General features: G+C 37.1%; 1 protein-coding gene across 1 annotated transcript; it reads right to left on the bottom strand.

Moving 5' to 3' along the window:
• Window positions 1–1,955: 1,955 nt before the first annotated feature.
• Window positions 1,956–19,909, bottom strand: LOC149836710 (transcription initiation factor IIB-like). Its single transcript, XM_090007084.1, has 7 exons — window positions 19,479–19,909; window positions 8,188–8,212; window positions 7,148–7,277; window positions 5,880–6,010; window positions 5,644–5,732; window positions 2,519–2,595; window positions 1,956–2,429 (listed from the first exon to the last, which is right to left on the bottom strand). Exons 1-7 carry the CDS (start codon window positions 19,829–19,831, stop codon window positions 2,296–2,298), a joined length of 939 nt encoding a protein of 312 aa, XP_089863210.1. The 5' UTR covers window positions 19,832–19,909; the 3' UTR covers window positions 1,956–2,295.
• Between the last annotated feature and the right edge of the window lie 1,558 nt (window positions 19,910–21,467).

The raw sequence follows: 21,467 nt of genomic DNA, 5'->3' as shown, positions 1-21,467 counted from the left end.
GGGGCGGGGAAAAGTGCACGTCCACCCCCGCCCCGCCTCCGCGGCGGGGATGGAATTTATCCTCCACCCCCGCCTCCATCCCCGTTTCATACCCTTCATCCCCGGTCCAAACGGGGCGAGGCGGGGCGGGGCCCCGCTTTCCCCCGGTCCACTGCCATCCCTAAAAGAAACTGTGATGGTGATGATAGTGGTGGTGGTGGAGAAGCAGTGGAGATGGTTGTGGTGGTAATGATAGTAGTGCCGGTGATGTGGGTGACGGTGATGATGTGAGTGATGGCAACAAACCCCACCACTTGTGCTACATTGCTTTTCGTTGCAAAGTGTGTGCATTAAATTGTATTTAACCCTTCTTGTTCAGTTCTGGGTTTTATGCAAAAAAAGCAACATTTTACCTTTCTACGTGGGCGCACCGTGGGTTTTAAACTTGGGTTGTAGCCCCACACGATCGTGCATCCTACCACAACACCACACCACTACTTGTTGTTTACTTTTACAAAGAAATTCCCTTTATGTCTTATTGAGACGTTCCCCCCCCCCCCCCCCGTTGGTGGATCTCTCCCGTTCTTACGTGGATTTTTCTCCTATTTGTTCTAAACTTACACTTTCTCACCTTAATTGTGTTTCAGATCTCACGCTATCATCCTGGAACCATCGGGTTTTCCATTGGGTCTCATGATCTGGGTCGGATCATCAGATCTCGCTAAAGTCTGGATCTAAGTACCCTTTCTAGTATTGTTACCAGGTTTGCTCTACTGGCCCACAAGCATCGAAATCGCATTGAATATTACATAAACCATATTATTTCACACAAACACACATTTTTATTTCATTGAAAATTTCTTAAAATTCATGGGTTTTATACTTTATGCGAGATCATGCAGTATATGTGAATAAGTAAGATATTTGTAAATTTAGTGGTAAGTGAAGTTTCACGGATAAATTTATGCAATTTCGAGAAGTATATGCGAAACAGTAAGATATTTGTAAATTTTGTAGTAAGTAAAGTTTTACACATAAATTTATGTGATTTCGAGAAGTATATGCAAAATAGTAGGATATTTGCAAATTTGGTGGTTTCAGTTTCACCGAAAATTCACAAATAAATTTATGTTAGTTCGTGAGGTCAACATAAAAAAAACTAGCAATTATGGATTTAAGTGAGAGTTGGACATAACCGATGGGTGATACAATTTTATTGTAATAAGACATCAATTCGCAGTTGCAAAGGGTAAAAAAGTCCTAACAACATCAGATATTTGCAATTTTGAACATCGAAATAATATTAAAAATTATAAGATTTTTAGGAAATTCTGTCAAATTATCCACCGTTGTATAAATCTTGTAGTACCCCTCTTTATACTCAATTGGCTAGTGTATTGCAACCCTTAACCAGGAAACCCTTTAATAGTGGGAAACAAATTATGGATTATGGAGGTCATCCTGTGCAGTACTTCTACACTAACACAACCCCACAATGACAGGCCGCTAAGTCTGAGAAAAGGGGTAAATCTCAACAATGCAGAACCTATCCTTCAAATGTTCTATATTACTGTTCAATTGCAACCATGGGGAAACAGGAACACGAGACTGATGACTCCCTTTTCGGTTGCAGACTTTCAGAAATTGGGTGTGTTTGTTGAATATATTTAGCTTTTCAAGGGGGGCTTAAAATGCTTTAAGCTCTGGAAAAATTATTTCTGTATAGTGCATTCACCAATGTTGCTTCTCCAGCTTCACGCTGGTTCCACCCTTTCATATAACTGAACCAGGCCCTGCCTCAACAAAACAATAATCTACCACCTTTGACATGGATATGAGAGAAAGCGAGCGTTCGTGCAAAAAGCACCCATAATGCACGCACACACACACAAAAGCAACCATACGCACATGCATCTCCACACACACGCACACACAAATGAGATTTGATAAGGATCCAAAGCATTGGTAACTCATCTTGAGAGATTGAAAAGGAAATTTTGATCATATGCAAGTAGCACCTTTTGAGGGACAGCCTGGCACATAAACATGGAATACACCACATGGTCTAGTTGTCACTCCATGACCGAAAAAAACAAATTTGTCTTCATAATATTCACATCAGCCATATTTTGCTTTCATATGGAAAGAATTGGAAAGCACCCGAATATCACCTTCCCAATTCATCGATATGTCTACATTTTCAAAGAAGAAAAACGGTAAAAAGAAATACAAAAAAAGTCAAGAATTTTCTTCCATGGATATTAAACATCATCCAATTTTCTCCTAAATAATTCCTGGAAATCCAAACAAAATCCATCAGGGACTGCAAAGGTTCTTGAGATCTTCAGGTTTGGCAAACCAATCCGGTATCAGCTTAGAAGCATGAGGATAGATATCTTTGTACGAGTTCCTGATTGTGCCTTCTGCAACTCCAGTGGCTAACGATATATCTGATACATTCAACGGGCATTGCAATGTAAGAAGATGAACTAGAATGCCAAGAAAAACAAAAGAAAGCACACGTTAAAGCTTTTATAACCTCTCAGAAGTTTCTTATCATCTGATAATTGTGATATCATGTAAATAACAGCTGCTGCAATTGATATGGGGCTCCTCCTGCAAAATAGATATTACTCACAAAATTTAATACATGAGTTTTTGGAAGACAACAAGAAGCAGTTTTCATCTTTTAAATAAAGAAAAAACACTTCCATATAATAGAGAAGCATAAAATGGCTAACCAACAACCCCGGTAGCACGTGCACCTCAAAAAACGGCATGAACAAAAAAATTGAGTATCATAACCATCAATTATTTTGCCTAGCCCATAGAAACATAAGTTTGAGTATAATATATGCACAGCTTGAATTTACAAACCAAACAATTGCCTGAACCGAACAGGCAAACACCCATCCCATGCCAAATCCGTGGTTCTTATAAGCATGGGATCTCCAGTCTGATCTGAGATCAGAAAATATCCCTAGACTCATGAATCTTAAGCCTGAGGGTTGGGCCAGAGACATGCATCAAAATATGGATTCCAGATTCAGTTTGAAATCAGAGGATCTGATATCCTAGATCTGAGATCTGAGGAAATCAAACACATCTTTATCCAACACGCCTTTATTAAATAACCATACCTCTGACATTCTCCATGCCGATAAAAGGCTCTAAGCAGCTTAACCCAAAAGCAATTCATAACTTTCTTTGCTTTTGCAAACAGCACCCTTGACAAGACTATGGATAACAGTAGTACCATAGTGACAAGCATTGTGCATTTTTATTTTCCAAAACATCACAAAAAACTGATATTTAAAAACTGCTACTATCATGATAAATTGAAACTATCATGAATTAATGATTAACAAGAAACTTGTGGTAACACCCATAAAAACATATTATATGTATATATAAACTATGTCAGCCCCAAGGGAGCATCCAAGTTGGAGGGCTTGCAAGTTCGATACCCGGCATGCATTTCCTTTGCGGGGGAAGTAGACCTTAGGGGTTAGCCTGCACTAGAGCCAACTGGGTTCACACCCATCCTGGTTGCAGCCGATGAGTAACCAGGTTTGTCATTAAACAAAAATGTCGTATATGTATATATGGAAGTAATTAAAAGCTCACAGCACCAACACCCTAAAATACCAGCATCAACATAGCTAACACTCGGCATTTCGAAGTAACCATGTCCCATAGGCATAGTTACACAATGAATTATCAACCCATTGGGAAGGGTTTTGAGGGAATCACCGAATACAACAATCCAACCGGTAGATAAAAGGTCACACAACAGCAGAAACACAAAAATGATCATAGAGAACCTTCTGGAGGATTACACCACATTGTTGTGGAACCAGCATGAACATGAGATAGAGAAGGAAAGGCATAGAGAGAAATTAAAGAGCAATGGACTATCATGACAATCAAAATAAGCAGGAGCACATCAAATAGCTGAGGTAGCAAATTGCAGGGTGAAATGACATGGAAGTCAAATGAAGTGAATTTGAGAGCTTGCAGGACAAACAGAGGAGAAATTTTGAGCAACAGACTATAAAGATAAAACCAGCAGAAAAATGCCTGGAGGCAGAAAACTTTCAAGTTTTTAGTTCGAGTTTAATTTCATATGCTTGCAATAAACTGGTCACAAAAAGAAAAGACATAAATGCCATCACAGGGATTTGGACGTAGCAAGGAGATGAAAATTAATCTACCGGACCTCAAACATTCCAATAGTGATCAAAAGTGCACCTGCTGCAAACAAGACCCTCTAATCTGTTCTAACTTGCAGGAAATGGATGCAGGTTTTCTCATTGTAACAATGCAGCTTCTCCTCCCAATAATCGCAACATGTCAATGAGCCATTGAAAAAAATGCAAATCCTAGAAATGTACACCGGCTCCTTGCCAATATCACTGCTAACTCTGTAATTAATTGGCAAAAATGGAAAGTGGAAATCACTAAAAATTTTCCAAGAAGCTTGTGAAAATCCCATGAGAAGAAAACTTTTATTTAGACCCCATTTCCACACTAGATTTTCTATATGAAAGTGGTAAGTCTTGCCTTATAAATTTCTTATTAAGGGTTTCATCCTAGAAATTTCTAAATTTCAATTGAAAATCCTATAATACTTCCTTTTTCAACATAATCAATTTTCCTTTTCTTATAATTCGACTGATAGGTTTGGTTGAAGATGTCATTTATCAGTCCTACTTTCATTCTTGAGAAAGAATGCAGGTTTTTGCCTTTTTGTGGTTCTTTGGTACAAAAGAAATCAACGACATGACAGGTCTGATTTGAGGTTTTCTCTTTCGGGTTTTGAGAATACTAGTATTTTAGAGAACTTTTGCAACACCCTGTGATTCTTGGATTTTCTTCCCTTATGTAATTGTAAATCACAATCATGGCACTTTCTGAAGTTTAGTGAAACATGAGAAAGTGCAAGTTATGATTGTGATTCTCACTTGAGAAATAGAATGCTTATCCCTTGAATCCTGTCAAAGTTGGTCATAACATAAGACTGACCTTGTGACCAACAATCACAGCTTTTAGATTCTCAGCTGTGATATTGTTCAGCCCACCTGTGCCCAAAGCAAATGCAAGCCCATGATCACTTTCTAGCATGGTCTTCTTTTCCTAAGTGAATTACCTCTGTTTTTCACTATATTAAAAGGAAAGAGGCTTAGAAAGGAAAGCTAGGAAATATAGTCACTTGTACAAACTATTTTGAGGTCAATCCTCCATACAAACTATACTGCTTGACATCTGACAGAAATTCTGCGAGTTGGTTTTTACACAACCAATTTGTTAAAATGCACAAAATAACTCATGCATTCAGAAAGAGGGTGCAACACCAAGGATAGAATGCATGAGAGATAGTCAATATAATATGTTATATTCTCAAAAGAGAACACCTTTTTAAACTTTGAGCCATAAAATAAAAATAAAAAACAATGCATTAATGACCAAAAGTCAGGAAAGTATTTCAGGTCCACAAGTGTTTATCTGATGGTTCATATAAATGTGAACACAATCTTAAAACTACAGATAATCTCTGGAAACAACTAGCAAGCTTATGCATCAAAATGTCCAGCTTCTACAAAACTCAGATTCATAAAAGCACATCAAATCATGGTTGTATTCCACATGTAAAGAACAGAGTACCTGATATCAAGCTCCTCAGATCTCATAACAGCTTCTGTAGCAGCTTTGACTGCCTGATTTGCCATGCCAAGGTGGGAGCAGAATCGCCTCTGTAGTATAACAAAATAATTTGTGATTAGAGATAAAGATTGCCAGCTGATTGTGAAGGGTAGAAGCCTGATCTGCAATATATTCTCCAAATTCCAGAAGGAACACAAGTGTGAAAATATGTGAGATATCAATTATGAAGAACCCACCAGAAAATCTCCAGCATGTATGGTTCCCATCTCCATTGATTTCCCTAATTCTTCCTCAAGAAGTTTCACAATGAACTCTTTAGCACGGCCAATTTCCTTTTTTGAAGCACCATTAGCAACAGAACATATTTCTGCAGTAAAAAAACACGACTTTTTTAAGATCCAAAGATCCCCATAAGGCCCTCTGGATGACAGTTTTCAAAATTTGAGTTTGTGATAAACTAGTTTTGAAATTAATTTATCAAAATAAAATGTTAGAACTCATTTTTGTTTAAAGATTCTTGAAATGATGTTTGAATGATAATTTGCTTTCAAAACCTTCTTTACAATTCTTTTATTAAATAAACCCCTCCATATTTTTTATTTTCTGATGCCCATCCTGCCATATAAAGGAAGAAAACCATTCATTTGACATTTGTTTTCAGGTGCCAAACCTGTAAAACCAGTCAGAGCAATGTAAAGTCATGAAAACCAAGGAAGAAGAAAGAACTAGGCCTGCCATGAGCCCATGACTGCTAATGTTCACTGATTAAGAGGACTAAACTCCAAGAAGATTTTATTTATAGTAAAGCCCTAAAATAGCAAATCTCCAAGAAGATTTTATTTATAGTAAAGCCTTAAAAATAGCAAATTACCAAGAGTATATATGTTAATATTAAACTATAAATCATGCCACCAATATACAAAAAATTATGAATAAAGCCACTAAGCTTATTCCTCTTTGTGGAAGGACCAAAATGCCCTTTACACCATGGTTTTCAACACACTCCCTTCAAGCTATACACCTTTCTAGAACATATACAACTTGTTCTTCAAAAGGTGACGTCTAGCGCTTGATAACCTCTTGTGAAAATATTTAACAATTAATACTCTCAACTGACAAGTTTGGTTTCCTTTAACAAAAGTTTTACATCTATCTGAAAATGTTAATATTTGTCACAGAATGCATGTCTCACGATAAGTTGGCTGCTGCTGATGAAATGTTATCATTTTCCCGCCAACTCATGACCAGATGGGTTCCAGGAGATGGAATGCAAATAAGTGGACATCTGGAGACTAGTGAGAATTGAGAAGAGAGAGGAGAGGATGGAAGAGGATAACACCCATTAAAATCATTTAAAAAAAACACTACTCTTTTTTCAAACCCTTTTTCTAGTATGCAAACTAGTTCCTAAAAAAAAAGACACCATTTTGAGCATCAACCCAAATAGAACATGAGGAAATACTTCTTTTTGTTGGAGGAAATTTCTGAGACAATACTGTAGTACCTTTTACAGTCCGGGGCTTATCTTCTTGCCGACAAGCAATGTATAGGCAAGCAGCCAAAATTGCATCTTGGTTTCTTCCTCTAATAGACTTTGAATCTTCCACCTTTTTATAGATCTCATTGGCACGATCCTTCAAAAAGTGGTTTAAAACCAGAGTTAGGACTTTGCTAATAAGACAGCAAGTCCAAAAGACTAAAGTGGAATATCCATAGACATCTTAGTCCACTGCACACCATGCCGTTAACACACATAATGACCCATAACCTGCTACTGCAACCACCAAACATGAGCCAAGTGAACATGAGGGAGACCAGTGTAAAGAAGATAATTTAAATAACATGCAGGTAATAATTTGCCTAGAATACATGTAATTCCCATATAGTCATGTTCTCAAAATAAAGACAGCTACATGGTTAAGAAGATGTAAAATAATAGCAAACCTTCAAATCATAGTTGATGATGACGTTGTAAGGTAACAAGAAAATAGGTTCAAAAAGCACATCGTGTAGAAGCATGACAAGAAGCTCGTCACAGATTCCACTTCAGTTTCATCACAATTAAACTATTATGGCTTAATGTTCCTTATATACAGGACTTTATCTCTTAATGGAAGTGCATGTATGCATGCATGTAGCACGTCTACGTAGAAGTAGTGTCTTTTTCTTCTTCATAACTTGCCTATGAAACAACTTCATGATGTGCTCGTTCAGACATAACCTCCATCACTCTTGCCAAACAATGTTACTCAGTCAGGCTATAATTCACACAAAGTCTGCTCTCACAAACAAGATAAAAGGGACATAGGAAGAAGACATGACTAAGAAAATTTATAAATATTAAGACTATTCATATACACATTAAGGATCAACCCATGGCTATAAGAAGCAACGATCTAAGGATCATCTGTACACAAAAAATAATAATAATTATGAGAATTATACACCTATGATCAGTTTTCATCACTTGTTTTGTTTTATCTCAATGAAGAAAATCACAAATTTTAATGATGCAAAAACAATATGCATAAAGTAATGCAATACCTTGATCGTTGCGACCAAACCAAGCCTGAATTGCCAAGAAAAAAACTTTGATCAGATTAACAGTAACAATAGCTGCTTTAAGAAAACTACAATTAAGAATGCATTGTTAAAATGTACTTTGCACATGATGAAGGGAGAATAATAAAACATGCAGAACCTCATTTGAGAAACATTACAGTGACATCAACAGCATGCTCGAAATCAAACTTATGAACCATGATTTTCGGAAAAGGAAACATCTTAATAGTGAGCGTTAAACATGTCAACCAAAAGAACAGTGAATAAAATAGGCAGTCAATGTAGAAGAACATAATACTAAATAAAAGAGAGAGAACAAAGAAACACCACAAAGACATACAGAAGACTCAGAAAACTCCTAGGTAATACTACCAATTTCTCAACCATACACACCACGGTTCTCCAGAATTCCCATCTATGTGCAAAGCATCATTCGACCACATAAAGACATCAATGTGTTTCCTAAAAGAAAGAGATGCCAGTGATGATGTCCAAGCAAGGTACTCTCAAGTCTCAAAAACCCTCTACAAACCAGAGTTACCGGAAGCTTCTTAGGTAGGTGGAAAGCGCACTTCCCAGAAACTCGCTTCAGAAGCGCGATACTCCTGGCTTCCAAAACTTCATGGGAATCTTGATTCCCCCACGCTTCTTCTATGCTTCCCACACACATGGTATAGGTTTCCTATATGCTTTTCTCACATTTCTTTTCATGTTTTTTCATGTATTTTCTCTCACACTTTCACTCATTTCCCATGTACTTTCTCTAAATTGGTAACCATCATTGTTAGATTTTAACAAAAATTTAACTCTTTTACTGAAAAATCATGAAATATAAGAATAATCAATTTTATTTGCTTCTTGTTCGATTCCTATTCAGTTACCATATTGCTTTATTTTTTATTTATATTTCGCTTTCAAATTGATAGTTCACTTCCTGCTTCCTATAAATTTCAAAATACCTCGCTTCTCGCTTCCGCTTCCCGTATCGTTTCCTGCTTCCGCTTCCTAGTTTGGCAACCTTGCTACAAACTCAGTTGATGAAATGACTAAGCAACAACAAAATTTTGCATAAATCACAAATAGAAACAAATGCATAGTGCAACTCCTCAAAGTTTATGAAGATCCACTAAAATCAATATATGGTAGATGGATGAATGAGTTTCAAAAAGGGGACCTTAGAACATATCCTGTGAGAAGAAGAAGAAAGATTCTGTAGGTATGTTAAGCCCATCACCACATCTTATCCATGGAATAGGTTAGCAAGAGATGAATTCTTAGTCCTTGTGATAGACATTATTTATCTTTTTCAAATATCATGACATTATTATGACATAGCAACAAAATGATCATATCATGATATTTCAAAAGTAGTGGCAATTTACAATACAAAACATTGCCGTAAAATTTTTACTAGATGCACCATATGAATCCTGTAGGACTTAATTGCTATTTATTTTCTCCAAAAGAAACATTCTAAGTTATAAGAGAAATCTACTGTTCAATCTCTACAATTGACAACCCCCCAACACAAAAATATAAAAAAGACACTGTTATGCCCATATTGGTTGTACAAATATAACTTTACAATCAAACTGTTAAATTGTATCACGTTTGTATATATATATATATATATATATATATATATATATATATATATATATATATATACATATATATATATATACATATGTATCTTTCTTTATATATATATATATATAAATATACATTCCTTCTCTATCGTATAACCCCCAGGGCATTTTTGTCTTTTTCAGCTTTTACGCATATTCATAATTATGAATATGCTTGTAATTTCTTTTCCTTTCTTTTTCGTTTTTTCTTTCTTTCTTTTTTATTTCCTTGAAGTTGACCAAGTCAACTTGGAGGGGGTCCAACACTAGACGTTGGACCCCTCCAACGGTTAGATTTCTAACTGTTGGAGGGGCTCCAACGTCTAGTGGAAGCCCCTCCAAGGCTTCTTCTCTATTATAAATAAGGGGAAACCCCCCTCTTAAATGTATTCAAGCTTGGAGCTTGTTCTCTCCAATTGCTCAATAAAGATTCAATATATTTTTGCATTTGGCTATTCTTATTGTACCTTTGTGTACATTTGTTTTAACTGTTCTTGTGCCTTTGTGCACATACCTCTTGGTGGTGTTGTGCTTATTGCACACTTTATCTCTTTTTGAGATATTTTCACATGGTATCAGAGCAAGGTTGAAGATTAAAAGTTCGTGTGGTTTTTCGTATTGCGGGTGCCTTGAAAAGTGTGCCTTTGGCTTCTTCGTGATTGAAGTGGTGACTTTTTTCCCCTCAATATTTTAGAAGGATATTACAACAAGATTTAAAAGTCTTATTGTGGTACGTATAAACTCTTCATTCTTCCCTCTCTAATGGGTAAAAAAGAGTCTCATTTTTCACTTGGTTTTAAATTGAATGGCTCCAATTATCATGTTTGGGCCGGTAATATGGAGGCTCACATTAAAGAAAAAGGTCTTTGGGGTTATGTCAAAGGAACCATTCCTGAACCCGAACCTAAGATCACCACTGTTGAGAGGGGTGAAATAAAGGTTCTTGATGGTGAAGAGAGAGAAAAAGCCTTTGAAGAATACAACATAAGGCATGAAGAATGGGAGATGAAAAACTATAAAATTCTTTCATGGTTTTTCTCTTCCGTTGAAACGAGAATAAATGCAAATATATTGAAGTTCAAGAAGGTTTTTCAAGTATGGAAGTATCTTGAAAGAATGTATACTTCAAGAGATTTATCCCATAAATATTATCTTCAAAAGAAGGCATTAACCCTTCAACAAAGGAAAATGTCCGTTAGAGAATATTTTGCCGAACTATCCACTATTTGGGATGAGCTTGTTATCCAAGAACTTAAATGGAGTGGAGAGGCAATTGAATCAAGGGTCAAACAATTATAAGATAATCATTTCTTCAACTTTTTAAATGGGCTTAGACCCGAGTTCGAACAAACTAGATCCTCTCTTTTGTCTTCTTTTTCTTCTAATCCGTTGGAAGATATGCTTACCAAACTAAGTGAAGAAGAAACTAGATTGAGGATGAATAAAACCAATCAAAGTGTGTTGGTCGTTCCCTCTAAGGATGAGGATGAGGGTGCTTATGTCGTTTTAAGACCAGGGAATAATGTCAAAACATATAAACCCCTTCATTTCAACAAAAATCAAGGAGGAAGAGAAAATGGTGGGCAACATGGAAGAAGAGATTATAGTAAAATCATATGCCACTTTTGCAAAGAACCAGGACACGTTAAACCAGTTTGTCCCAAATGAAAAAAGATGGTGGCTATGTCTACAACTTTCCAACCAACCAAGGAGGAAGGACCATCAACTTTCAACAATGCTACTTTGTCTCTAAATTAAATCATGGAAGTTCTTCAACCTCTCCTCAAGGGATCCGTTTTCGGAGCCGCCATGACAACCTTCTCTTCTCCTCCTAAGACTCTTTGGCTCTTAGACTCGAGTGCATCCTTTCATATGACTCCAAATGTTTTTGCACTTTCTAAATACTCAAAAAAGTTGTCACCCTCTTTTGTCTCTACTGCGGATGGGGCTTCTCTTGAAATAAAAGGAATTGAAGATTTTAAAACACAAGGTTTTTTTATTCCTAAAGTTAGATTTATCCCAAAACTAAATTTAAATTTGCTTTTCGTCTCTCAACTATCGGATCATGGGTGTGATATCAAATTCTCATCAAATAAATGTTGGATCCAGGATCGCCGGTCCGGGAAGTTGATTGGGGAAGGCTCTAGGAAGGGAGCTCTATACTTTATGAAATTTCTTCAAATTCCAAAACACTCTTTTTATAATGTTGCCCACCATAAAGATATAAATGTTTGGCATAAACGCCTTGGGCATCCAAATATTGTCAAGTTTTCTTATTTACATTTTGCTAAAATTTTATGTAAAGACAACTTCAATTGTAATGATTGTATTCTTGGTAAAATGAGAAGCTTACCTTTTAGACAAAGAACTATGTTTTCAACTAAGCCTTTTGAAATTGTGCATTCGGATGTACGGGGACCGGCACCCGTAGTGTCGAAGGGAGGGTTTTCGTATTATATTATTTATGTTGATGATTTCTCAAGATATAGTTGGATATACTTCCTCAAACATAAACATGAGGTTTTCTCTACCTTTAAGGTCTTTCATATGATGATACAAAATCAATTCAATAGTAAATTACAAATTCTTAGAACCGATTCCGGGGGAGAATACCTTTCAAATGATTTCAAAAGTTATATTGAAAATAATGAGATTGTTCATCAAAAGTCTTGCCCAAAAACACCTCAACAAAATGGATTAGTCGAACGAAAACATAGACATATACTAGAAACTACAAGGACCTTACTCATTTCTCAAAAAATTCCAAAAAGATTTTGGGCTGAAGCGGCTCTTGCATCACTTTACCTCATAAATCGACTTCCATCCAAAAATTTGAATCAAATATCTCCCTTTGAAACCTTATATAAAAAATAACCTGATTATAATAGACTAAGAATTTTTTGTTGTAAATGTTTTGTCCTCACCGACAAGAATGATAAACTATCTCCCAAAGCTATTCCTTGTGTGTTTTGAGGATATTCGAAAACACAAAAAGGTTTTAGGTGTTATGATATTAAAAATGACAAACTATATGTTTCAAGAAACGTAATTTTCTTAGAAAATATGAGTGGTTTTGAAAAACACAAAACTCATGAAGATAATGTCGATTACTCCTTTTTGTTTGAATTATTATCTAGAAATGAGGATCTTTTTAGCATGAGGGGGTCCAAAGTAGGGTGTCAGAATCCAAAGAATCTTGCGTACAGGTCCCTCTAGTGAATCAAATAAGAATAAAGAACATAAATAAGATCCAGGTAATATTTTAGAGGGATACAGTTATAACAAATTCATAAGACAATTAACCATTCATACAAAAATAAAATAAACATTGAGCATGAGGGAACATGCAGTAAGTAACATGGATCATAATTTAATCAATAAGAGCATTTAAATGCAAGAGAGAACAACATCATGCATTGATCAACATATAACAACCAAGGGAACAAGTAAACATGCATGATCTAATGCATAGCAGGAATATGCATGATTTATATGCAATGCATGAGCCCTTTATTATCTTTCATTTAAGTTTTCCTCTTTCCATATGCATGTCCTATTAAATGCATACAATTTTAAGTTCCTCTTTTTAATTTACCATTGCCCCCGGATACACCAAACGGGTACAGTCTCCGAGGTCAAGTAGGGTTCCCGAGGTAATTTAGTACACAATTTGTATTTTATTACTGGGTTCCAAACTTAACCCTCGACCGATATCAAGAAACAATATTATTCATCGGAACATTGAAAAACAGCATCCAATGTCGGGGACACCAGAGAAAACAACATCTACTGGCGCCACTTTCTTGGTATACCAAAACAACAACAGCTGTGTCAAAACACACCACCCCCAGGCAAAGTGGCAGTCTCTTCTTAAAACCGTGGCTAGGAGAAGAACCTCAATATCGGGTTCAGGGACAACAACAACGCACAAGGAGTTTTTGTATCCTCACGGTTTCCCCCGAACCGCAACCTCCAAGATTCCCACACTAAAGAAGGAACATCAAGGAAACATAAATTATAATGTTATTCATTTTCTTTTATCTTGTTATTAATTCATCTCTTTTCATTTGCAAATCAACATGCAGAATGAATAACATAAGCTTGCAAATCGGCATGCAAAAATAAGCTCGCAAATCAGCATGCGCAGCTCTTCACGGTCTACCACCCGTGGTAACAAGAGACTAGTGCAACAAGACAATAATATCAATTTCATAAATTTGCAAATCAATATGCAAACATAAGCTTGCAAAACAGCATGCCAAGCTCACATTCAGGGATCTCTTTAAACATGTGACCCCTTGGGCAACTAATGCATATGCAATATAAATCTAGAATTTCAAATCATACACAAGCTCACAAAATTTCCATGTAGTTACACTCATGCATAACACATTTATTAAATTAGGCACATGTATAGGGGTCAACTATATATTCCCTTGATTAAGCACATTACATCAATTCAATACCCCAAAGCCTTTCATTTATGACATGCATTAGAAGTTAAACACAAGTAAATAACCATGTTCTGAAGTTTAACATGCATACGAAATAAAATAACTCCTACGGATGTGACATATTGATCTTCAGTTAAGCAAACACAAAGAACCAAAGACAAATGACTAATTTTCATAGATGTGACAAGCCAAGGAATTTAATGCCAAATAAACTACTAGAAGCTATAAGTGGATGATATGACCATGAGTTATCTCACTACTCAACACAAACTGTGACTTCAGTACTGTTTCATTTTTTAAGAAATGTTTGATTTTTTTTTTGCACCTTACAGAAGAGATTTAACAATGTAGTAGCCGCGTCCACCGCTATCATTTTCAATCGACTCTAACCAGAAAAAGAATTAACTCTGAGGCTTTGAAGTGCAAACCAATAACTAGGTGAAATCAAGGATTGTAAATGCATGATTCTACTCATAGAACAATATGCAGTTATTGGAAGTTTGGTTACATGAATCCCTTCAAAGCACTCTAGAAGAACAAGGTAAGTGTAGAAGGACAAAGTAAGTGCGAAAGGGAATAAAAAGGCTGAACAACATCAGCACTCAGATATGGAGCCCCTGGTAAGGCAAAAAGCAGTAAACCCAGTTACTGAATAACTGCAATATCATAAAAAGGATGAAGAAAAGTAACTAGTTAAAAAGGTTTATTTTCATAGGACCACAAAGAAGCTTAAACTGTGGTTACAGTTGCATATTGTAAAATTTCCTCAATTAGTCATCAAAACTGCCACCAGAAGTTATTACAAACGCCAGTACATAATCTGCCAAGGAATATTTCTATGTGCAAGCTAACACCAAATCATACAAGTCTTTATGGATCTCAGGGTTCTTATCTATACACCCCAGAAAAGTGAAAATATGTGATATTGTTAATCATTTAAACCCATGGTTTAGGACTCCAGTAACTTAATCCCCCCCCCCCTTCAGCATCCATATATCAGGGAACATTCAAACACAATATTCAAAACTAAAAAAAAAATCAATAACAAATAATAGATAGCTCATGTGCAAATAAAGAAAATGAAGGGGATGTGGAAATTCGCAACACCAAACTCTGGCTTGGCAACAAATGGGACACACAGGGCATGTTAATGTTTATCAAAAAAGGAACAACCCTCGTACCAGCCTCTGCTAATCTCATCACGCACTCATGGTAGGCACAAAAATTGAAATCCAAGCAGGAGGGGGGGTCATTATGGGAAATTGATGGGTCACGTAAATGAGATTCAGTGAATAACAAATGTGGCATCCCGACATAAATGCCACCGTCGATCAAGACATGGCATGCACATGTATTAATAAACCGAACTTTCCCACGATTTCAGAAAAGAGTTATAACTGAAAAACAACAGGAATAACCAACTACACCCACACTATAGAAGATATAGTTTTCCCATAGCTCAAGCATAAAAAACAAGTATTCAATTTTTTTTTGGGGGGGGGGGGGGGGGGGGGTGATTCCTTAAAACAGTACCTAAATCCAATTTAGGTTCTTTTTTTTCCTATTCAATCCAGAAGAAAAACTCGTACCTCTGAATCGGTATTTGGGGTTGCAACTATTGCGATAAAGTGATTTTGCCGGCCACCAATCCTCTGCCGTGAAGGGGTGATCGGGAATGCACGGAAGTCACCGGCTGTTAACAGGAGGGTTTGAGGATGGTGTCGTCGGCAGCCAACCGAGAAAACACAGGGAAGAGGGAGAAAGACAGGGTTCCTACCTTTTTCGGTGGGAGGAGGAGGTGACTGCCGCGGGTGGAGGGTCGCCGACTCCGGTAATGGTGATGGTGGCTGCCGCCGTGAAGGGTTCGAGAGGGATGGAGAAAAGATGGGAGAGACAGAGAGGAGAAGAACGAGAGAAAGAAAGAGGGTCGAGTGAAGAGGGCGAAACCCTCTTTACCCCCCCCCCCCCTTTTTATCACGCCGAATCCCCACTCCTCTTCTCCTAGAAGCACGGGGTTCGGTTACACCTTCTGTAACCGCCCCCTCCTCCCCCTTCGATAAAAGAAAGAATCGTGCCCTAGGCACGATTCTCTTTTTCATGCTTTATAAGGCACGCCCCGGGTCCGAACCCGTGACCTGCGATACCAGTTCCAAATCGTGATTTGGATCCGGGGCTAAATAAAAAGGTGGATCCTGTTGCGCAATTAATGGTGGATCCACGAGTTGGATCCGATTGGGTCCAACTGTGTATTCAACCGAAAAAAATAAAGTTTTTCTTTGTTTATTTCTTTATTTCATTATGATTTTATATATATATCAAAAATATATATATGGGTATATGGATCCGAAAGGTGGATCCCGGACCCATCTACGCACCACCGTAAATAGTTATCCCTTGAATTATTTAATTAATTAAAAATTATTGCACTTATATATACATATAAGATTATACGAGGTAAATTTATTCATAAAATCCCTTTATGGGTCTTGGATCCGAAATTTGGATCCCAGACCCAAATCATATAGAATCACTTAAATTTTTTGGGTATTACACCACGTTTTGCGCTTCAGAGAAGCATGCTTCCCCATGCCCTATGACACTTTTGATAACTATGTATAGTACCATATATATAAGTATAAATATATATACAAGTTAATACTCTCCTTCAAACTTATGGTACAATAACTGAAAGTTTGCCTAAAAGGAAGTGAAACCTAAGAGCAAAGAGAGGTTTGGTAAAAAAGTTCGCCAACTGGTACTCTGATGTGACATAAGGCACATTGATAGTTCTTTGAAGATTTTCCTCTCAAACATAATGGCAGTCCATCTCGATGTACTTTATTCTTTCGTGAAGTGTTTTTGTTGGCAATGTAGATAGCACTCTTGTTGTCGCAACACAACTTTGAAGCTCTTAGAATCTTGATTATCAAATCAGTCAACAGTTTTTTCATCCATACTACCTTTATTGTGGTATGGCCCGAAACCCGGCTTCAATTGAGAAAAGAGATACCTTCTGTTATTTTTTGCACATCCACGAGATCAATGATTCACCTAAGAAGACACAAAAACTTGTGGTTGAGTGTCTATTGTTTGGATCACTTCGCTAGTCTGTATCTATATATGCAAGTAAATCCAATGCAGAAGAGGAAAACATAAACAAACCTCTAGAAAGAGAATTTTTTAAATATCTAATAATACGCAAAACAACTCTCATGTGAACAGATTTGGGAGCATGTTGAAATTGACTGGTTGTATGTACAACATGTGTTATTATCAAGTTAAGTAATAGTTAGGTAAGAAAGATCGTCGATAAGTTGTCTATAAAGAGTTGGATTATTCAGAGGCTTTCCATCATCAATTCTCATCTTAACATTTGTTAGTTCAGGAGTGTCAACCTTCTTATCATATGATATTCTAGACTCGAGAATACTATAAAAAACAAACTTAGACTGAGATAATAAATATCATCTAAGAGAATAAGCAACTTCTATTCCTAAAAAGTAACGTAGAAAACCCAAATCAGTCATTTCAATACTAGTTTTAAGAATATTTTTGATATATTAAACTCCTTGTTTGTCGCCTCCATTGATTCTCATATCATCTACATAGAGTAGCAAAATGACAGTACCTGCATTAGAATCCTTAACAGACAAAGCAGTGTTAGTCAAGCAAGATCTAAAACCAATATCAAACATAACTTTGTTAAATCTATCATACCAGGCTTTGGGTGCCTTTTCAACCCATATAATATCTTTTGAATATAGTTTAAAAACTCATCGGGTTGACCCGGTGACTCGGCCTGAATTGCCCACTCACCGGGTCAGAAACCAAGTTTAACTCGGCTTTAACAAAACTTGGTCGAGTCATGGGCGAGTCATGCATATATATACATATATAATATATTTTATATATAATTACATATACTATATGAAATATAATATAAATATTATGTATATTATATATAAAAATATGCATCATCTGTTTAACGAGTTAAGCCCATGATATGAGCATGACCTGACCTCGTTAAGTCCCCATTAAGCTTAATTTTTCTTGACATGATATTTTAAGGTCCTTTTTTATTTTGTATGACAAATATGGGACAAAAAATAACAAAACTTGTCCTAAGACTACTAATGATTAGAATCCCAGCCTATTAAGCAGGAGATGGTGGGTTTGTACCCCACCCCTCCACTAACATTACCATTTAGTTGATATATATATATATATATATATATATATAGAGAGAGAGAGAGAGAGAGACACACATTTGTACTAGTTCCAGCTCTAGTGGAGCTGAGCTTGAACCTGGTTCACCTGAACCCACCTGCGCTTGAATAAGCTAGGCTCGAGCTCAGTAGGCCATTCCTTTTCGATCCAACCCTAAACACCCAAGTTCTTTTCTCCTGATCTGCCATATATTATGCCAAAACCATCCATTGGTGTGGATTTACTTGGTTGACCCTAGTCCCCACCCAAATCCCAAAATGAATGCAAACTTTTTTTTCATTCTATTATGAAAATAGAACTTCTCCTTCAAATAGTGTGTGTGTGTGTGTGTGTGTGGGTGGTGGTGGGGGGGGGGGGGGGGGGTGAGGAGAGAGAAGGTACTCAGGAAACAAAAAAGAAATTCTAGTAAGTATCTGTACAAGAACAAAAGTGAAAAGGAGAAACTATGAATCTTCATGAAACACAAAATTTGTATTAAAAAACACGGGGAAGGCAAGTTATACTTATATTCAGGAAAGGAAAACTATGTATCGTCAATTATCAAATCAAAGAGAGGGCAAAGAACGGCAAAAAATGGGGCAAATCTTCAATTCCTTTAAGAAACTAACACATGGGCAGTCATCAAAATTTCCACCTCCTTTTCCACAAGGCCAATTCAATCCGAAAAAACCCATAAAATACCTACTACTTAGATCAATTTCACTGTTCCATCGCATGATCACACATCCATCAACAAATCCAACGTCAAGAAACCACAAAAACCACCAACCACAACCAGAAAGAAACCAAACGAAAAGGGCATATTTGTTGATACCAATTCCATCAAACAAATAAAAAAACCACAAATCCCCAAAATCAAAATAAACAAAGAAAAAAAACGCAAAGCGCGAAAAATCAAGAAACGAAACCCCGGGGGATGAAGAAGGCAACAATTCGTCAAGGAGAAAAAGAGGGAGAAGGGGACCTGTCGGACATGGTGGCGATGGCTCGGAAGGCGATGATGAGGGATCGATCGGGGTTGGAGCCGCGGTTCTGCCATCGGCCGAGGGAGGAGGAGAGGAAGTCGGACTGGACGCCGTTGGGCTTGGAGATGACGGTGGAGAGGCCGCCGTCGGTGAGGAGAGGGTTGGAGGGCCCCCCCACACGGACAGGGTCGTTGTCCCCCGTCTCGTTGGCGAAGGTCCGCCACTCGGAGGTCTCGTCGATGCAGTGGGCCTCCAGCACCAGCCCGCACTCCGAGCACACCGTGTCCCCCGCCGAGTGGTCGAACACCACCTCCGTCTGCTTCTTGCAGTCGGAGCAGTACGGCTCCCCCATCGTTAGTTCGTTCGTTCTCTATATACTCTCTCTCCCTCTCTTTTGTGCGGCTTTTTCTTCTTCGTCTTCTTCGTCTTCTGCGTAGGTGGCGGTCGATGGTTATAGAGAGAGAGAGAGTACGTACTCGCCTGCCTGTGTATACCGTTACCGCCCTCCGGGTAATTTGGTAAATGTATCGGCCGCCCTCCGGGTAATTTGGTAAAAGCATCGGTTCGAGTAAGGTAGGATCTGGATCCGGGTTCTGGTCTTTCTTTCGTTGCGCTCAGATGAAGCGAAGCGTGAAACGAGAACCCAGTGTTCAACAAATGCATATGAAGGAAAACATAGGAAAATTTTCAAATATACCTCAAACATTTCAGTCTAATTCATGGGCACTCCAAAAGTTTTGAAAGTTTGCAAAAAGTTTTTACTTGGGTTAATCAAATTGCCTTAATCGGTGGGGCCCCTACCAGATATCTCTTAAGCCCTATATGCTAACCTGTCAGTTTGGCACAGGACCGGACTTACCACATGGGATACCACCTCAGTGGTAAAGTTGGGTTGTTCTTGAGTTAACACTAACTCATGTTTTAACATTATCATTTTACTCTTATAAGTGAGTTAAAATTATTATTTTATTTTTATTTTAAAAGTTTAACACCTACCGTTTAAAATGATACTTGAACTTATGACCTAACCACTATACCAAATATACAAATATTAAAAAAACTATATAACTATGTGTATATTTCAGCAAACCAATCAACCTACTAATAGGGTCACAGGGTTCTTGTTTGTTGGTTGTGCTATTAGTTCGTTAAGTCATTGTTATGTTAATGGGTTTTAGGGTTGTCAACGAACGGGTCCTATTTTTTACCCATCAAAATCTATTCAAACTCGATAAAATAATAAATTGTTGGGTTCATGTTTTGCCAAGTCATGATCATGGGCTTACATGTGGCTTGCTAGAATTTATACATGGTTATATAATAATTTTTTTTAAAATTGTTAATAACTAAGTATTTGGTGTAGTAGTTAACATCATGTTTTATTAAAAAGGTCACGAGTACAAGCATCATTATTTTTTATTATTAAAAGCATTCTATTGATAGCTTTATGGTCAAACTTCTAAAATAAGGGTAAATTAGTAATTTTTTTCTCACAAGTTATAAGAGTGAAAAGGTAACTTCAAAACATGAATTAGTGTTAACCCAATATTAATTTATGATTGGGGCAATTTGATTAACCCAAGTTTGCAAACTTTTAAACCTTTTTTGGTGTGCAAGAATTAGATTTGGAGGTATTTGAAAATTTTCCCAAAACATAACATGAGAAAAAAAAGTTTTAACATGGGCAGTTGGCTCGGCTCAGTTATGCCCTTTCTTACTAAATATACCTTTTTTACATGAGAACGAGGGCGCGTCTTGCCTAAGAAGAGCCAAAACAAACAGCTTCTAGGTGTCTCTTTCAAGGGAAAGTAGCTTCCCTCTTTGGTGTAAGTGCAACAAACGCCTCCTAAACTGCCATATACTCTTTATAAATGGATCACGTTTGGATTCAAAAAGATCCCATGTATAGGTCCAAGTTTAAAAGAACTGGATATGTTGGATTGGGTTCCACTTCATGTTTGAGAAGTAGTCAAGGGGCAAACTAGTGG

This window comes from Nuphar pumila, chromosome 5 (genome assembly GCF_984573655.1).
Source record: "Nuphar pumila chromosome 5, dmNupPumi1.hap1.1, whole genome shotgun sequence".
Lineage (NCBI taxonomy): Eukaryota > Viridiplantae > Streptophyta > Magnoliopsida > Nymphaeales > Nymphaeaceae > Nuphar > Nuphar pumila.
The sequence above is the reverse complement of the archived record's forward strand: the minus strand, read 5'-3'. Positions and strand labels throughout refer to the sequence as shown.